This window comes from Chiloscyllium plagiosum, unplaced genomic scaffold, assembly GCF_037043375.1.
Source record: "Chiloscyllium plagiosum isolate Xiang-an unplaced genomic scaffold, Cpla_swu_hap1 HiC_scaffold_3, whole genome shotgun sequence".
NCBI classification, from domain to species: Eukaryota; Metazoa; Chordata; class Chondrichthyes; order Orectolobiformes; family Hemiscylliidae; genus Chiloscyllium; species Chiloscyllium plagiosum.
This window is the reverse complement of record NW_028270141.1, coordinates 45,137,749-45,157,166: the sequence shown is the minus strand read 5'-3', so window position 1 is coordinate 45,157,166 and position 19,418 is coordinate 45,137,749. Positions and strand designations below refer to the sequence as shown.

General features: G+C 38.3%; 1 protein-coding gene across 1 annotated transcript in view; it reads left to right on the top strand.

Annotated features, from left to right (window-relative positions):
* Positions 1 to 17,198, top strand: part of tbp (TATA box binding protein) — a 28,948-nt gene extending 11,750 nt beyond the window's left edge. The window contains exons 4-8 of the mRNA XM_043680935.2: positions 3,632 to 3,719; positions 5,566 to 5,657; positions 6,955 to 7,122; positions 13,510 to 13,604; positions 16,658 to 17,198. Coding sequence (XP_043536870.1) covers positions 3,632 to 3,719; positions 5,566 to 5,657; positions 6,955 to 7,122; positions 13,510 to 13,604; positions 16,658 to 16,737 — 523 coding nt within the window. The 3' untranslated portion in view covers positions 16,738 to 17,198. The remainder of the gene's footprint in view (positions 1 to 3,631; positions 3,720 to 5,565; positions 5,658 to 6,954; positions 7,123 to 13,509; positions 13,605 to 16,657) is intronic.
* Positions 17,199 to 19,418: the final 2,220 nt, after the last annotated feature.

Here is a 19,418-nt window from a genome sequence, read left to right as displayed (position 1 = left end):
GGTTGGTGTGGACTTGTTGGGCCAAAGGCCTGTTTCCACATAGTTGTGATTCTATGAATTCATGAATATTCACTTTTAACTATAATAAAAAAAGATAAAATAGAAGAAACCAAACTAACAACTTATAACCCAAAGTTTAAAGACTTTTTAAGCACAGTTCATTAATCTCAAAACACAGGTTTATAAATTGAAGAGGAAAATGACAAATTTTGTATCGTACTTAAAAACGCCACAATCCTCCCATTGGAGTCCCTATCTCTTGATAAGTTCAGCTGGAACTTTTAACATTTAGACCAAAAATGCTGATCGCTTCTTCCTGGAGCTATGGATGGGGAGGGGGTATCTATTATAAGGTATTCTGAGGGACAGAAGTAAACTGCATTTGGAAGACAGGAATTAATCAAGGACAGTCAAAATAACTTTCAGAGGAGGTCATATCTGACGAATTCAATTGAATTTTTTAAAGAAATGACCAGTTAAGGGCAATTCTTTTTGTGTAGATTACTTGGATTTCAGCAAAGCTTTTGATAAGGTTACATATGGGAGACTAATAACAAAGATAACAGCCCAAGGGATCCAATGAAATTTGACAAATTAGAACCATAATTGGCTGAGTGGCAGGAAGCAGGAGGTGATGATTAAGGAGTGATTTTTCTAGTCTATGTCTAGTAGGGTCCCACAGGGATCACTATTGCAGTCCTTGCTGTATGAGGGTTTACATAACTGATTCAGATTTGATGATGGGAGGAGGGTTAGTGATTAAGATATATTGTGAGGGGCAAGGACAGGGTAGACAGGAAGGATTTTTTTTCCCCTTGATGGAGGAATCCATGATCAGTGGACATAGATTTAAAGTAAGGGGTACAATGCTAGGAGTTGAGGTAAAAGATTTTCACTTAGAGTGTGAATCTGGAATTCACTGCCTGTAAGGGTGGTAGAGGTAGAAACACTCATAACACTTAAATATTTAAATATGCATTTGCGATGCCAAGGCTTACAAGGTTATGGGCCAAGTCCTGGAAATTGGAATTAGAATAGTTAAGTGGTTGGTTGTTTTTGACTGGGGCAGACGTGATGGGCTGAAGAGCATTTTCCCATGCTGTGGATCTTATGACTCTAAATTGATTCTGTGCTTCCTGTATTTACAACAATTATAATATTTTTTTAAAGGTACTTGACGGTGTATATGCACTTTGGGATATTCCAAGGCCATGGACCACTTCTTATTGTGCACCTGTTTTATCTTCATCCATTTCTCTTTCTCCTAACAAAGTTGAGGATATTTTACAGTTTTCAATCCATTGTTAGTTTTTTTTTCTAATCTCCTTATCTCAGGCTGTGTCAGCAGTTGCACTTTGGACTTAAAAGAAATGTCAATTTAGCATTTTTATGTCTGCCATCACAACCCCTGCAAAAATTGCCTGCCACAATTTTGAAACTACAAAACGACTCCTGTATCTGCAAGTCGGGTTTCCGCGGTTTCAGTTATCTGCAGTTTTGGGGATGTAGGGAACATTCCTGAACCAGGGACCAGGAGGCTGCCAGAAAGAGACTTTTCCCTTTTAAATGAATGGGTTCGCACCTATCCAGGTTTCAGGCTTCCGCAGTAGATCTTGGAATGTATCCCCCCGTGGGTACAGGAGGGACTACGGTATTTAATTTGCATGCTCAATTTTGTACCACCTTCTATTTGAATATATTACCATTCAGCAGATGCTGTCCAACTTAGCTAAAATGTTTGATTTTTTTTTCTGTATCTTGTATCAAACTGTATTAAAATAAGCGGGGATATAAAAAAAACAGTGGTCTTGTTTTGTTAATTGCTTATGTAATGACACTGAATTGGATGTGAAATCCACCAGCTACAATTATGCAACTTGATTTTAAGATGGAATATGTTTTCTTTGTGTTAAACAGTGCACTATCTCAATCTTATGGTTTGGGAGCAATATTTTTTTCTATAATCTACATCAAGGTATATGAATTGTTTAGACATCATATCATTTAAATGGCTTCTTTACTGAAACATTAAATACTTTAAAGATATGCAGTTCAAGGTTTTGCCCCTTTTTTGTTCACTCTCCTTTTTGATCTCAGCAGTTTCTTAAATGGGCCATGGCTTCCCTGAAACTTAAGTTAATGCAAACATCTGTGACTTGAGTCAATCTCCTACATGAACGTTAGGTATCCAATAGTTCAATTGTTGTTTTTGACCAGCTCAGACTCAGTGGATCAAAGGGCCTTTTTCTGTCCTGTAGACTTCTATGACTATTTTCATTAAATTTGATTTGAAATAATTTTCTTTGCAAGTTCAGAAATTTGGCAGGGATGTGAGATTGTTTCAAACCTAATTCCTTGTCCCTCTGTTCATGAAGGTGGGGCAAGCTTCCAAATTCTGTAATTCATCAAATCCTACATATGTTGTATTTGTGTCTCCCATCATAGATTTGTACACTGTACGTACCATCCATTGAGTTTTGTCGTGTTCAGTCTATTCCTGGTTTTCATGAATTTCCTCTGGATTTATTAATTTTGGGGAAAGGAGGAGTGTTCACTTTTCTTACCCCCCAACCCTCCCACACAGCCTTTTCCGTTTATGCTCAAAAATGAAGTGGGAAATAAGAAAACAGAATTTTAAATTAACAACCCTCCATCTTCTCCAGTTTTGCAACCCTCTGGAATCTCTGCAATCCAATTCTGATATCATGTGTGCATCTCTTATTCCTATTGCCACATGTGACTTCAGCTGCATAGGCCCCAAGATTGGAAATTCCCTTCCTATGATAGCTCACCTCTCTGTTTCTCTCTCCTCTTTCCAGACATCCCATAAAACCTAGCTGGCCTAGTATTTGGTCACCTGTCACAACTGTTTGGCTCAGGGTCACATTTTGACTGATCTCACACTTATGAAACTGGAATGTTATGATGTTAGAGGTCTTATGTAGATACAAATTGTTGTCTGATAACTGATGGATTAGATTAGATTACTTACAGTGTGGAAACAGGTCCTTCGGCCCAACAAGTCCACACCGACCTGCCGAAGCGCAACCCACCCAGACCCATTCCCCTACATTTACCCCTGCACCTAACACTACGGGCAATTTAGCATAGGCAATTCACCTGACCTGCACATTTTTGGACTGTGGGAGGAAACCGGAGCACCCGGAGGAAACCCACGCAGACACAGGGAGAATGTGCAAACTCCACACAGTCAGTCACCCGAGGCGGGAATTGAACCTGAGTCTCTGGCGCTGTGAGGCAGCAGTGCTAACCACTGTGCCACCGTGCCGCCCACTCATTATTACCCTTTAATGAGTCAGCAGGGTGCCATTGTGTTAAATGTCTAATTCCTGATTTTGAACGAAATAATTAGGACAGCAATACTTGCCTACAATTATCCTCTTTTTCAAGTTGATTTTCTCATTGAGAAAGTGTGATTGATTAACTGGTCTATAATTTCTTTATCATATTGGCCAGGCCACTTCGAACATGTAAAATGTACAGAAGAATGTTGATTCTTGAATTGTAAGTCAGTTTTTGGAAGACCAACATTTTTCATTAGAAGGGAAACAATGTTTGAAATACATTGCAATGCTTTCTTAAGGAAACATTTAAATACGTTTTATTTTAGAAATATAGTGTCCACTGTCAATCTGGGTTGTAAACTGGACCTGAAGACAATAGCTCTTCGAGCAAGAAATGCTGAATATAATCCAAAGGTGGGTGGCTGTGCACGTGTGATTGTATGTATGTGTACCTGAATGGTTTAGTGAAATATCTTCAAAAGATTTATAACAAAAAGCATTAGAGGTTAATCCACTTTCCCACATGCTTAAGAACTATTTAGGGACAGGAGCAAGGAAGGTTTGTAGTGGGAAAGAGATATGGGAATAGGATCAAGTTAGAAGTCTTGATGTGATACTTTTCTTTCTCTCGTATTCAAAAATGCCATCTCTGTCACAGGTTTTTCAAAATTTTGCTCTTCCCCTTTTAAAGTCTTTGTTTACATGACAGGTGCAATACCTTTCAGCCCAAGAAGATTAAACATAATTCCTGGAGATGAAACTGAAGCAGAATTCAGCAAAGAATAACTTCAGTTGTGTAGAGGTTTGAGCACCATAAGCAACAACAGCCCTCCCCAAGCTTTGAGAGCAGTTGCTGAGTACGATTATTCCATTTCAATCACTCATTTCAATGTATAAAATTCTTAACTGGTCAAGCATTAATGGCAAATGAGAGGCTGCTTCTCCTATGGGAGAGTCTAAATTCTTGAAGGGGACTAGATGAGAAATTTCATTTGTGTGGCCACTCTATGAAATTCTTAATCCCCCTGTTGTGCATGCTTAGTCAATGAGTATATTTAAGAGTGTGTTTTACAGATTTTTGGCTACACCTGAAAGAGGGTTATAGAGGTAATGGGAAAATGGAGTTTATGTAGTCTCAAATATCGTGCAACCAAATGCAAAGTAGAGCTCCTCTCCTCTTCCTCAACTTTAATCTGAAAAGAACACCTCATTATTGTGATGAATAATACGACCATAAGACATAAAAGCAGAATTAGAACATTTGGCACATTGAGTCTGCTCTGCTATTCGATCATATATTTTTTAACCCCATTCTCTGCCTTCTCCTCATAACTCTTGATCCTTTTACCAATTAAGAACCAATCTATCTCTGTTTTAAATTCACTCAATGGCTTCTATGGCAATGAGTTCCACAGATTAATGACCCTCAGACTGAAAAAACTCATCCTTATCTCAGTCCTAAAGGGTGATCCCTTGACTGCGCCCTCAGATCCTAGTGTCTCTGTCTAGCAGAAACATTTTATACATGTGGACTGTATCCAGGCCTACACACACACACCCCGCACACCACCCTCACCCCTGCACACACCACCAACCACACACACACCCAGTTCCTCATATCACAGGCCCTGGGTTCATTCTTGTCAACCATCTCCAGAACCCCTCAATGCCAGCACATCCTTCCTTGGATACGGGGCCCAAAGCTGCTCACAATGTTCCAATTCTGGAGATACCAGAGCCTTCTACAGCCTCAGCAATACATTTCTGTTCGTCAGTTCCAACCTCTTGAAATTAATGCTCACATTCCATTTGCCTACCTAACTGCAAACTGAACCTGTATGTTGACATTAAGATAATCCTAAACTTGGACTCCCAAGTCCCTTTGTGCTTCAGACTTCCAAAGCCTTTCCCCATTTACATCTCTAATTGTCCTACCAATATGCATACCCTCAGACTTAACCACATATTCCATCTGCCATTTCTTTGCCCACTCTCTCAGCCTGTCCAAGTCCTTCTGCAACCTCAACACTACTTTCCTCTCAACCCGTTTTTTTTGTCAGCTGCAAACTTAACAATAATGCCTTCAATTCCTTTGTCCAGATCTTTAATGTATAACATGAATAGTTGTGTCCCTAAAAGAGTGTAATGTCAGACTCTGAATGGGTTTTCCTCAGTGCTGATAGACAATAGAATTTCCAGTATTACCAGGGCATACAGAGGATTATTGACCACCGTCTAACCCAAGACTTGTCTGTTCCAGCGTTTTGCTGCTGTCATCATGAGAATCCGGGAGCCTCGTACAACTGCACTTATTTTCAGCTCTGGAAAAATGGTGTGCACTGGTGCAAAGAGGTATGGTCATTATTAATTTATCAACGCTCTGATTAAAATTACTATTCTTAACTTGCTTTAGAGTTCATGGTAAAATATAAAATGAATTGCAAATGCTGAAGATCTGAAGCAAAGCAGAAATTGCTGGAGAAACTCAACAGGTCTGACAGCATCAACAGAAAGAACACAATGTTAATATTTCAAGTCCATTGACCCTTCTTCAGAACACTGAGGAAGGTTCACCGGATTCTATATTTTAACTCTGCTTTCTCTCCACATGTTGCCAGACCTGTTGAATTTCTCCAGCAATTTTTCTTTTTGTTTTGGTTATGTTTATCGTGCCTGTGCAACAATAACCCTTAATGGATGCTAATCTCCCTTTCTCCTTTTTCCTTGTCAAATGGCAATAACTGTCTGGGAACATTAATGTTAAGTCTTCAGTGAAATGTCAGTCTTGGTGCATGTTGCTCTTCTGACCTAACTTATTAAAAGAGGCACACCATCAAAGTGATTATTATTTACATAGGAGGTTAGACCAGTGTTGCCTGATTCTTGTCTTTCATGTAAAGAACTATCCCTTTCCATCATAGGGAGAAAAGAAGACCTTATCTTTCAAACAACTGATTTCTAGAGTCCAGGCATTGATTACTTAATTATTTTACATTCAGGGCAGGTTTGATTTAATTGGTATAATATATATTTTGAAACAGTTTAAGAAACTGGGTAATGCAATTTTGTTTTAAGGATACATTAGCATGGATTTTGTTTTGTTTTCATTAAATTTATATGTAAAGGTGGTAGCACACTGGTAGGATTTTGTATAAAAGAACTTGTGGGAACAAAAATACATTACACTGCGATTGTGTAGAATTACTTAATCCATTGTGTGCTTTGTCTCCACTTTTTTTTTCCATTTTGAATTCCACAATTGACTTTTTAATAGTCACTTGCTGTAATACATTTTCTAATCTGCTAGTCCCTTGAATAAAAATATGCCCCTTGATCATTACCATACCTTATGTTAACAATTCATTTTGAGATAGTTATTTTTGTTAAGCAAATACAGATGAGATAACTTGAGCACTCTCTCCTTTTTCTTCTCTTCCCATCCCCACCCCCACCAGCCCAACTACTTTAGAATGTTTTAATTTGTTACTTGAATTTAATATTTTTATCTTTTTGACTTGATTTTAATGTCTTTCGTTAGAAGACAAGACTATCTAATACAACTTTTACAAGTTGTGCCTGGTAGCAAATGATTATTGTTTTCAGTGCTAGTAGAAAAGTAATGAGTAATAAACCTTGTTTCCTGTTGCAGTGAAGAACAGTCACGTTTGGCAGCAAGAAAATATGCAAGGGTTGTACAGAAATTGGGATTCCCAGCTAAGTTTTTGGATTTCAAGATTCAAAACATGGTGGGCAGTTGTGATGTGAAATTTCCCATTCGACTAGAGGGCCTGGTGCTCACTCATCAGCAATTTAGCAGGTAAAAAAAACATGGGAAGATATCCCAAGGCTTCAATTTGAGGACAATGTTTAAAACAGTAATGTTTACATATACTGATTTCTGTAGAGAAAGGAAGCTTTAAGTTTATTTGTTAAGTACAAAGATACAGGAATCATTACAACAAAAAAATTTAAGTTTTTGATCATTCATTTCATGGGCTGCATGGCTGCCAGTTGAGTCAGTGGGTTCAAGTCCCATTCCAAATTACTTCAGCACATAATCCAGGCTGACAGTATGCAGTAATGTAACCTCCCCTCAATGTCAACTACGTTCATGGGTTTTTTGCCATCTTACCCAAACCTCATCTTGATTAGTTTCTTACATTGTTGCATAATTTCTGGGCCTAAATTAGATTTTAAAAGAAAGGAAAAGCTCATCAGCAATGGATAATAAAAGTGGATAGTATCTGTTTGCAGCATCCCCATTGAGCTACCAAGATGATGGATTCAGCTATTATATCCTATTCCCTACCAGAATGAAACATGTGGTCTAAATCATTGCATTTTGCTCATTAAACGGGGAAATACATTTATATCTTGCAACTATTTCAGTCAGCATTTTTGAAGTGTATTGACATCATGTTTGCAGTGTTTAGTTAATGTAGAATATTAAAATAACCTTTTTAAATTGACAGCATCATCACACTTGACAGTAGAGATAGTGAGGATATTTCTTCTTACAGGAGAATCTTAAATGAGAAATATCCTCACTACCTCTACTGTCAAGTGTGATGATGCTGTCAATTTAAAAAAGTTATTTTGTCATTGATTTTCTTTTGAGAGGTTGGAAAGGCAGAGGTACTGAAGAGTCTAGAAAGAAGCTAATTTAAGAATGGAAGGGGAGCGGCCAGTTCTCCCAGTTCAAGTTTTTTCTAGTTTATTTTAGCTGTAGCAGTCACAAGATGTAAGAGTCCATGGGAGATGCATGCTTCAGTAAAGAATTCCTCTGACCTTTTTCTGAATTCTCTTTGGATGTTGTTCCCTTCTGCCTGTAAGAATCTGTGTTTGAATTTACCTTTTTGCCAAGGGGTATGTTTAAGGGATGTTACTGTATTGGAACTTTTAATTAGTAATAGTTACTGTATTAGGCCGGTTACTTTTTCCAATAGCTAATTATTCTAAATTCTCTTTTGTCATGTTTAAATAAATTCTGTTCTGCTTAAAGTTGAGTTGTTTGACTAGCTGCATCACACCTGGAATAACCATTTCACATCTGCCTTTAAAATAAGAAAACGTTTGGGTCGAGGCTACCTTTATTAAAATATTTTGAGGGGTGGCCTGGTCCATAACACAAGATACCTCATGATCTTCTATTTTCATTCAAGTCACCTCTTATGCTTCTAAACATAATTGATTATAAGCCTAGCTTGTCCAAACTTCCCTCATAAGATAAGCCACCATTCTGAATATTAGGAGAAACTGAGGTCTATGGATACTGAAGTGGTCAGTCGAAAAGAGTGGCACGGAAAAGCACAGCAGGTCAGGCAGCTTCCAGGGAGCAGGAAAGTCTATGTTTCAGTCATTCTAATGAAGGGCTTATGCCCAAAACGTTGACTCTCCTGCACCTTGGATGCTGTATGACCTGCTGTGCTTTTCCAGCATCGCCCTTTCCCATTCTGATATTAGTCTGGTAAACCTGTTCCGAACTGCTTTCAAAACATCTTCATTCCAATACTGTATGCAGTACTGCAGATGTAGTTTCATTGCTCAAGGTATTAAAAAGCATGACTTCCCTCCTTTTTATATTTAATTTCTCTTGCAATTAATAATATTCTATTCGCTTTCCAAAGTTGCTTGTTTTACCTGCATATAGGCTATTCATAGACAATTCATGCACGAGGGCATTAAGATCTCTCTGTAATCTCTCTCCATTTAGAAGCCATACTACTTTATTGTTCTCGCCAAATTGAACATTTTCACGTTTTCCCCCATTGTATTCCATTTGTCAGATATTTGCCCGTTCACTTGACCTATCTAATCTTTCTGTAGCCTCCTTATGTGCTCTGTGCATCATTAACATGTTTGGCAACTGTCCCTTTCATCCCTTCATCCAAGTTATTTCTATAAATGTTTAGCAGTGAAGTCCTATCATCCCTACTCATGTGGCATTTTACTTGTTACCCTTGCCAATTATATCTGCTCTCTACTTCCTGTTAACTAGTCAATCTTCTATCTTTGCTAATCCCTCCACCATGAGCCTTTATTTTCTGCAATTACCTTTGTGTGGAAGTTTGTTCAGTGACTTCTGAAAATCTAACTGCAGCATATCAACCAGTTCTACTTTATCCACAGCGCATGTTATCTCCTCAAAGGATTCCTATATTAACTGAACATGATTTCCCTTACATGGTCTCTGGGTATGATACAGACATGCAAGAGATCCTGGGTTCAAATCCTAGACAAGTTTAAGGGTGGCTCAGCAGTTAGGACTGCTGCATCAGCGCCAGGGATCTGGGTTCAATTCTAGCCTTTAGTGACTGTCTATCTAGTTTGTACATTCTCGCAGTGTCTGCATGGGTTTCTGTTAAGTGCTGTAGTTTCTTCCCACAATCCAATGATGCGCAGGTTAGGTGGATTGGCCGTGCTACATTTTATGTAGTATTCAGGGATATGCAGGCTAGTCATGGTAAAGGTAGGATTATAGGGTGGGGTAGGAGGCTGGGACTGGGTCTGGGTGGGATGCTCTTCTGAAGATCAGTACAGAGTCGATGGGCTGAATGGCCTCTTTTTGCATTATAGGGATTCTGTGAAACCATGTTGACTCTGCCTTGATTACTTTGGGCTTTTCTAAGTGCCCAGTTTCAAAATTTTTAATGTATTCTAATTTTTCCTGATATGTTAGGCTAACTGGCCTGCAGTTTGCTGCTTACTGTCTTCCTTTATAGTCAAAAAGACATTAGAGCAGACATTGGCTTTTCAGCCCATTGAGTTTGCTGTGCCATTTAAAGAGCTTATGGTTGATGTGATCATTTTCAACTTTACTTTTCTGCCTTTTCCCTATAACCCTTTCTTCTCTTACAGATCTGTCTGTCTCAACCATGAATATATTTAATGACCCACTCTCAGCAGACCTTTGCGATAACGAATTCCATTGATTCACAAGTCTCTGAGAGAAAAATTCCTCCCTATCTCTGTTTTAAACGTGCATCTCTTTATTTTGAGATTATGCCCACTGGTCCTAGACACTCCCACAATGAGGGGGGGAAAAGGGCCTTTCCACATCTACTCTGTCAAGTCCCCTAAGAATCTTGTCTGTTTCAATAAGGTTGCCTCATATCCTTCTATATTTCAATGAGTGCAAGCCCAATCTACTCAACCACTCCCCATAAGCAATTCCTCCAAACCTAATATTAGCCTTGTGAACTTTCTCTGATTGTCCCCAATGTCAGTATATTTTTCCCTAGATAAGTGGCCCGAAACCGTTGACGGTAATCCAGCTATGGTCTGTCTAGTGATTTGCATAGTTTTTGAATAAGTTATTAAATTTGCTATCTTCTAATAGAACCTTCCCTGAATCCTACTTTCTTTCGGACTAAAGATCACCTTAACTTTTCTTTTTAAAATAGTTAAATAAATTTTTACTATCGGTTTCTATATTTCTGGCTAGCTTTCTCTCGTACTATTAATTGGTCCGTTACTTGATCCGTTGCTGATGTTTTAACCATTTTTATTCTTTATATTCTGTCCAATCTTTTGTGCCACTTGTCCCAAGAGCGTAAGAACTAGGAGCAGGAGTAGGCAGTTCAGCCTTTTGAGCCTGTTCCACTAATCTCATGGCTGATCTCATCTCGGCCTCTATTCAGTTTTCTTGCCCACACTCCATAACCCTTCAACCAATCGCTAATAAAAAATCTATTAACCTCCTCTTCAAATTTAGTCAATGCCCTAGCATTCACTGCACTTTAGGGAGTTTCATAGATTCATGAATCTATGAGAAGCAAGTTCTCCTCATCTATTTTAACTAGATGAGGAGAATTTACTACCTCCCTTATCCTAAAACTGTGACCTTTTGATACCCACATGAGACAACATCCTTTCTACACCTACATTGTTAATCCCCCTTAAGCATCTTAAGTATGTCAGTTAGATCTCCTCTCTCTATCTTTAGAGAGAATAGGCCAAGCCTGTTCAATCCTCTTCATAAAAATATTTAAGTGAACCTCCTTTTGAACTGCTTCTGATACAACTACATGCTTGCTTGAGTAAGTGGACCAAAATTGTATACACTATTCCCAGGTGTCGTCTCACTAATTATTTGACAATTACAGCAACAGTTCCCTACCTTTATATTCTATTCCTTAGCAATAAATACCAAATTTCCATTTGCTTTCCTCATTACCTGCCAAACCTGCATAGTAGTTTCCTTGTGATTCATGCAAAAGGATACCCAGGTCCCTCTGTACCAAAGCACCCTCCAATTTCTCTCCATTTAAAACATTAAGTTGTCTTTCTGTTCCTCTGACCAAATTAGATAACCCAATTTATCCATATCCATTTGCAAGTTTCTTATTTCTTCATTGCAAATCACATTCCTACCTATTTTAGTGTAATCTGCACATTTGATTACAGGATTTTCTATCCCCACCTTAGAGTAAAATAGTTGGGGCCTGAGGATTGAACCCTGTGGCACCCCATAAGATAGATATTGCCAGTCGGACTATGACTTCTGTTGGTTAGCCAATCTTCTGTCCATCCTGGTAAATCACCTCCTGATCTTTCTTTCTGTATTAAGCTTTTGTGCAGTACTTTATCAAATGCCTTCTGGAAGTTCAGATATACTACATATACAGGATTCCCCTTATCAATATTACTTGTTACATCTGCAAAGAGCTGTAGTAAATTAGTCAAAGGTAATTTACCCTTCATAAAACCATGCTGATTCTGATGGATTGTATTTTGACTTTGCACAATTGTTTTTGTCTTCAAGGTTAATACTACCTTTGAGCTTTGCAGTTAACTATTTTTACGTTTTAAAAATAGTAGTCTCTGACCCACTCCCCTCTCCCCCCTCCCCCAAATTGAATATTGAAAATTGAATCATCTTTTGCTCATGGCTACTAAGGGGTGATTTTTACAATGCAACCATTGATCCTGTTTCATTGCACCAGGTGTTGAACAGCCTGATATTAAAAACTGAAAGTGCTAAAGAAACTCAGAAGGTGCAGCAGCATTTGTGGACAGAGAATCTGTTTATGTTGCAATCCCAATGTAACTCCTCTTCTGACTATGTAGCCTGTTTTCTGGTCAGCTCTGGAACATGCTTTTCTCTTCCTTCCAACTACAAAGCAGATCCATTTCCTCCCATTGACCAACCAAGCCTATCGCCTAACTGTATTCACCTATCATTACCTCACCACTCAGCCCTTCTACCCACCCAAAACTCACGCCTACTTCCCTTTATCTGCAGCTCCCCTTACACCCACCTCCAGTCCTGAGGAAGGGTTACACCTGAAACATTGGCTCCTCCACCTGCTGATGCTGTCTGGCTTGCCAAATTCTTCCAGCCTCCTGCTTGTCTTTCTAAGAAACTCACGTAAAAATATTCTGAGAGATCCTAGTGTAGGGCTATCTTTACCCATCTGATTTGTCCAATCTATATGTTGATTAATATCTCCTATGATTTTTGCCATATTGCTCTGACAATCTCTCATTATTTCTTCCTTTATGCTCCACCCTACTGCCCGTGGCTGCTGTAAAGTGGCCTGTACAGTGCACAATAAGTGATTTTTTTTTTTTGCCTTTGTTATTTCTCATCTCAAATTAAACAGTTTCCACATCTGGTTTTGTGAACTTAAGTCATCACTCTCGATTGTGCTAATACCATAATTAACTAACAGAGTTACTACTTCACATGTTCCTCACTTTCTGTTCTTCCTAAGTGTTTTGTACCAATCAGTATTTAGGTACCAATCTGTCTTTCTGCAGTCATGTCTCTCATGAGTATTAGAGCATACTTACTTTAATTTGGAAAGGTAATCTTGTCAGGAAAATATGAATGCCATGACTGTATACCTGATCACCCATTAAATGTATAGAAAATATACTAAAGTTCCTTCTACTGTGCCCCAACTTCATATTAACACATACTGGTCCGTATTTTCTGCTGGAAAGATTATTTTTCATTCAGCAAAAGTCAATTTTGTCTTGTTTCCCTTAGGAGCTGGATAACAACTGGATTGTGCCTTTAAAACTGTGCAATCGTTGGTCCATTACTCAGGGATGGAACATTATTAGGATCTGAGCGATGAATATAATTTCAGTTATTAAAATTAAAATTTGCATATTGAGCCAGTTTGCTTAATCTATAATGTGCCACAATAAGTTATTATTGTGCATATGATCAGTTATCAACTTTTTTATTTTGCAGTTATGAGCCTGAGCTGTTTCCTGGATTAATCTATCGAATGATCAAACCAAGAATTGTACTACTAATATTTGTATCTGGAAAAGTTGTATTGACTGGTAGGTTACTTTGTAGGTTGGTTTTCATAGCTGATTGCTTACCTGAGAGTTCTGCTCTATTTATTTGTTGTTCTTCCCATTCACTCGACATAGCTCACAAGGTGCAAAGGGGAAAATACTAAATTTGGATTTAACTACTTTACAAAGGTGATGAATATTGAATAGTGCCAGGAAAGTTGAGAGAGCAAAGTTGACTGAGTTAACCAAATCGAACAGGAGTTACAGATAATGCAATTTGTGGTATATTAGGGAGAACTGCATAGTATTTTTAAAGCTTTGAGACTGACAATTGGATCACAATGACCCCTTCTCGTCCTGTAAGTTCCTATGACACAAATTGGATTGTTTACTTTGTCAAACGCTGCACAAATTCAAATAAAATGCCACCTTTTTATTTCCCGATTTGCCTTAGTTTTGCTTTTCTTGAATCATTTCATTAGCAATAGAAAAATATCAGAACTGGAAATGGTGTATTAAGACAATGCAGCTGAGACTAGTGGAATCATCTTTGCATTTTGACTGCAATTCGCATATGACAAAATAAAAGAACATCTTTTACATCAATCCAAGAAAACCGCAGTTGTTGCTGTTTACTCCACCATTCAGTTGATTAAGACATCCAATATTTATATTTCCGAGCCATTTATTCTTTTTGTTGATAACTGAAATTCCTAATAGTTAGTGCTAAATTTTAGAGTTAATTAATTTGAACTGTTCTCCAAATTTAAAGGAATTTTCCAGTTTCACCTCTACTGTGCTCCTGACTATTTTGTGTTCATATAAGATCAGTGTTTAAGGTGCCATTTCAGATTTAGTCAATCTTCTCATAGTTCAAGCCTATTGACAGTAGAGATCCACCTAGTGGCTCTTCCCGGCAATACTGCTTAAGTCTTGACAACTTGCATTAGGATTTTTATTGTTTTGCATTATTGCCTCAGGATGGTTTAAAAGCAATCATTATCCAGACTTTTTACTTTATATTGCTGTTTCCCTCACTTGCATTTTTTCTTTGATCTTTTCTCTGCTGACAAGTTCAACAGCACCTTTGAGCTCAGCTCTCAAACCATAGCCACTTAGCTATATAATCACCAGACTCCAGTTACAGCACAAAAATATACAAGCAAGACCTAAACGTTCTTCAATGTTTGCAGCTCCAAGCTACCATCTTGCCTTAACATTTTTGAAGGATTTGATCTGATACTTTTGTGTTGAAATATGACAGTGTAATTATGTATGTGGTTAAAATGACGCCAATGCCTCATTAAAATTTGAGACAAGACACTTGTACAAAAGTGAAGTCTATGGTAGACCACTCTTCACATCTCGTCCTTTGAAGGTCAGCTTATAGCCTTTTTTCAACTCCCTTCAATAACTGTATATTTTTCTTATAATTACCATTGAATACACCTTTGCCAATGACAGATGTAACTTCAAAATAATGTCTTTTGATTTAAGTTGTATCTCTAATTTTTTTAACTTAATTGTCAGGAAGGATTCAGCCAAAACTTCAACAATTCATCTGCCAAAACTTCCCCATCTTCTTGGCCTCAAGTGTTCTGTTTAATCTGCATTCCAATATTCATTTCAAGTAATGTCATTTCTTCACACTAATGCATGTGGTATTCTATCTCCCATCTCTTCAGATTGACTGTGCCTTCAAGTTTTGTGTACTAGTTAGCATCTGCAAACCTATCTTTTTTAAATCAACCTGTTCAGATATGGAACATGGAACAGTACAGTACAGGCCCCTTAGCCCTTAATGTTGTGCCAGCCTTTCATCCTACTCTTAAGATCAGACTAATCTACATACCCTTCATTGTACTAACTTCCATGTGCCTATCCAAGAGTCGCTTAAATGTCCCTAATGTATCTGACTCTACTACTACTGCTGGCAATGCATTCCATGTACCCACTACTGAGTAAAGAACCTACCTCTGACATATGTCATCGCACACCTCTGGAGCAGATGTGTCTTGAACCCAGGTCTCCTGGCTCAGAGGTAGAGACACTACGTTTTAAACCACGTGAGTCCTAATGCAAATTTAGACAGCTTGTTCATTTTCCTGTCCTCCAATTACATAAAAATGTTCATACAAATATACTTGTTAAGGCTGAATTAATAGGTTCTTAATTGACAAGAGTTGAGACCACCATTTGATTTACCAGCTCTTATCAAATAAAGGTCTATTCATCATTATTATATCTTTTCTGTTTTCACTCGCTAAACAGCGGGTAAAGCATGCATTATCAAGTCAATGCTTCATTTCTTTTGATTTCTTAATTAGAATATTCAAATGTCTGTACTACCCTTCCAGAATGGGGCAAAACATTTCTGAAAAATTGTTTATTTTTATTTTCAGTAGTGGAATTTAAAATTATCACTGGTGCCTGAAGCATTGGATCCAAGAGCAACCATTGACACATTCAAGCTAATACTAAAAATTTTGTTCATCTTTTTTCATCTCTTCTGGTGCCTGAACTCCAGTTGTATTGTTTTCAATTTTTCATTTTGAAATATATAACAATGTGAATTTCATTTGGAAGACTGGTCTTGTTACACATAATTAGTCTAACAGCACAAGATTGTGTATGTGTAGATCTATTTCAAGTCACAATGTGGCTGTGGTAACAAGGCTGATGAGTTGGAATGGTATGGGGGTGTGTTCTGATTGCTAATTTTTATCACTTAAGGACAGGCATCATTTCACATTCGTGGTTAACTTATGATCTAATTTATTAAGATTTCAGCACTGTCTCTTGGATTCAATAGATTTGAAGAAAATACACTAGAAATGTACCATTTGACCAAACTGGCCCTTGTTCTTCATGAGCCTCCTAGTCAGCTTCATCTAACTCGAGCAGCACAACTTTCTATTTCTTTCTCAATCTTGTTTATCTAAGTTTGCCTTAAATATGCTAATACTACTGACCGCAATCACTTTATATTTGTTTAAAAACGGAAAAGCCTCTTGCCCTGCGATTTATTATTTAACGCATGAATCCACATTCAAGTTTGCCATTTGATCCATTGATATATAATTTCTGTTTTGAAGGTGCAAAAGTCCGTGCAGAAATCTATGAAGCATTTGAAAACATCTACCCAATTTTGAAAGGTTTCAGGAAGACAACATAACTGTTCACAAGGACTTTCTACTCTCTGAAGGACCATTTCATTTGCCTGTTGCCTTGTATAGCCTGTATAGTTGAATGCTGTGTTCTGCTGCAACGTTTACATGGGGTGATTCAACTTTTTTATTTGCGATGGTTTAGGAGTAAATTTAGTCCTTTTTAAAATAGTATCATTCTCGCCACCCTATGACAGCAATTTTTACAAAATCATTGTTAGGAACTTGTTATCTTTTACTTGGAATTTTATCAACCAATGAAACATTTTGTTTTGCATGTTATTTATATTGAACTTTTTATAAAATGTAAGCCATGTAAATGTATGTTAATGTATTTTCTCAAGTTCATTTTTAAAAAATTCAATCTTACTTGAAAATATCTTGCTTTTCAAAGCAAGATAAAAGACTTCCCCAAATTGGCAGCCAATTTGCAACTGAGATTTTTACATTAAATTTTTTTTCCATGCAATACAGTGCATTGTTATGATTGTTAATGGCAATTTTCTTGTGGGTAACTGAATATTTAACATGGTGATGCTAGTTTCTTTGTAACGGAATAGAATTTCTATGAAGCTTGCTGATTGGCCACAATTTCATTTCATAGCAGCTTATGTTTGAGGGCTAAAATGGTCCACTCTTATGTGTGTTCCTATGCAGCCAAAATTCTCTCTCTTCAATGGTGATGGGTTCAAACCCTTCTCTCTTTAGGCTGGGAGCAGAGGATCATTCTGGGTAATCCAAGATGGAGGATGGGAAAAATTTCTGATTGTAACAGGCTGCTCCTTTTTTATTTGAGGTAGTTTAGGTTTTGGAGGTAATTTCCTCGAATGCCAGGAGTAGCAATTACTGTTTTAATGTTGCTGCAATTGTTTTGAAACTTTAAAAAAAGTCAAAACTAAAGCACTTTTAATAGGGAGAAATACAGACAAAGGCAGCAAGTACATAGCATGTAAAGGAGAGAGAGAAAGAAGCCCGCACTGCTAACTGACACAGCCATGAATCTGCGCAGAAACTGCCTTTGCTGTTTGAATTTGTGTATCGCTGGACATCGGAGTGTATTTAGAAAAACTTAGCAACGAAATTCACAACTGATCTGGGAGGAACCTGTGTGGGAGAGATCACAGCACAGAAATAGTTACTTAAATAGTTTTTAAGAATAGCCTTGCTGTAAATCTACAATAGTGAGTAGACTGGGTTCTTTCTTGATGATATGTTTTTGAACTCTGTCTCTTGATTAAGTTGTAAAAATACAAGCCATAAGTATTAAGTAAGCCTGAAGCAGTATTTTGTAGATCAATAAGACGGTGCTATTTTCTGTGTCTGTAGATTGGAAGGAGCAAAATAGCCTTTAGTAGTGTGATATGCTCCTCTTGTCAGATGTGGAAGTTTCAGGAGAGTTTAAGGGTTACTGAGGATTATATCTGCAATCCAGTCAGATCAAATGGATTGGTTGGAGCGGCAGTGAGGAATTTAAAAGAGCCTGGGGGTGTGATGGATGGCAGTTATAGGAAGGAAGAAAAGCTGCAGATACAGTCACAGATGGGTTAATTCCAAGAAAGGTAGAAGACGTAGAAGGGTAGTACAGGAGTCTTGTGTGGCTATCCCCATTTCAAACAAGTTGTTTTGGAAAATGTAGGGTGTGATGGACTTTCAGGGGAATGTAGCACAAACAAGCTTCTGGTATCAAGACTGGCTCTAATGTAATCGGTGAACTTTACCAGTTTCCTCATGATCTGTTGTACCTGCCAATCTCCCTTCCCACCTATCCGCTCCACCCTCCCCTCTGACCTATCACCTCCATCCCCACCCCCATTCACCTATTGTACTTTTTGCTACCTTCTCACCAGCCTCACCCCCTCCATTCATCTCTCCACCCTGGTGGCTTCCTGCCTCTATTCCTGATGAAGTGCGTTTGCCTGAAACATCAATTTTCCTGCTCCTTTGATGCTGCCTGACCTGCTGTGCTTTTCTAGCACCACTCTGATCTAAACTCTAATGTAATCGGGTTCCAAGCAATCGATTTATGTTAGTGGACTCTCTAGTCAGGGGCACAGATAGACGTTTCTGTGGCCAGCTGTGAAAAATCAGAATAGTGTGTTGCCTCCCTGCTGCCAGGATCAAGGATGTCTCAGAGAAAGTGCAGAATGTTCTCAGAGTGGTGAGGCACCGGCAGGAGGTTATTGTACACATTGGTACCAATGACATAGTAAGGTAAAAAGGATGAGATTCTGAAAGTAGAATATAGAAAGTTAGGCAGGAACTTAACGAGGAGGTCCTCGAAGGTAGTAATATCTGGATTACTGCCCGTGCTACGAGCTAGTGAGGCTAGGAATAGGAGGATAGAGCAGATGAATGCTTGGGTGAAGAGCTGGTGTATGAAAAACGGATTCACATTTTTGGATCATTGGAATCTCTTCTGGGGTAGAAGTGACCTGGACAAGAAGGATGGATTGCACCTGAGTTGGAAAGGGACTAATTTACTGGCAAGGAGATTTGCTGGAGCTGCTTGGGAGGATTTAACCTGGTCTGGGGGTGCGGAGGAGGGGCACGGGGGGGCAGGCAGGGAGATACTGAGGAAAGAGATAAATCTGAGACAGGTACAGTTGAGAAAAGAAGCGAGTCAAACAAACAATCCAGGGCAGGCAGGAACAAAACAGAGAACAAGGTCGGACTGATAAATTAAACTGCA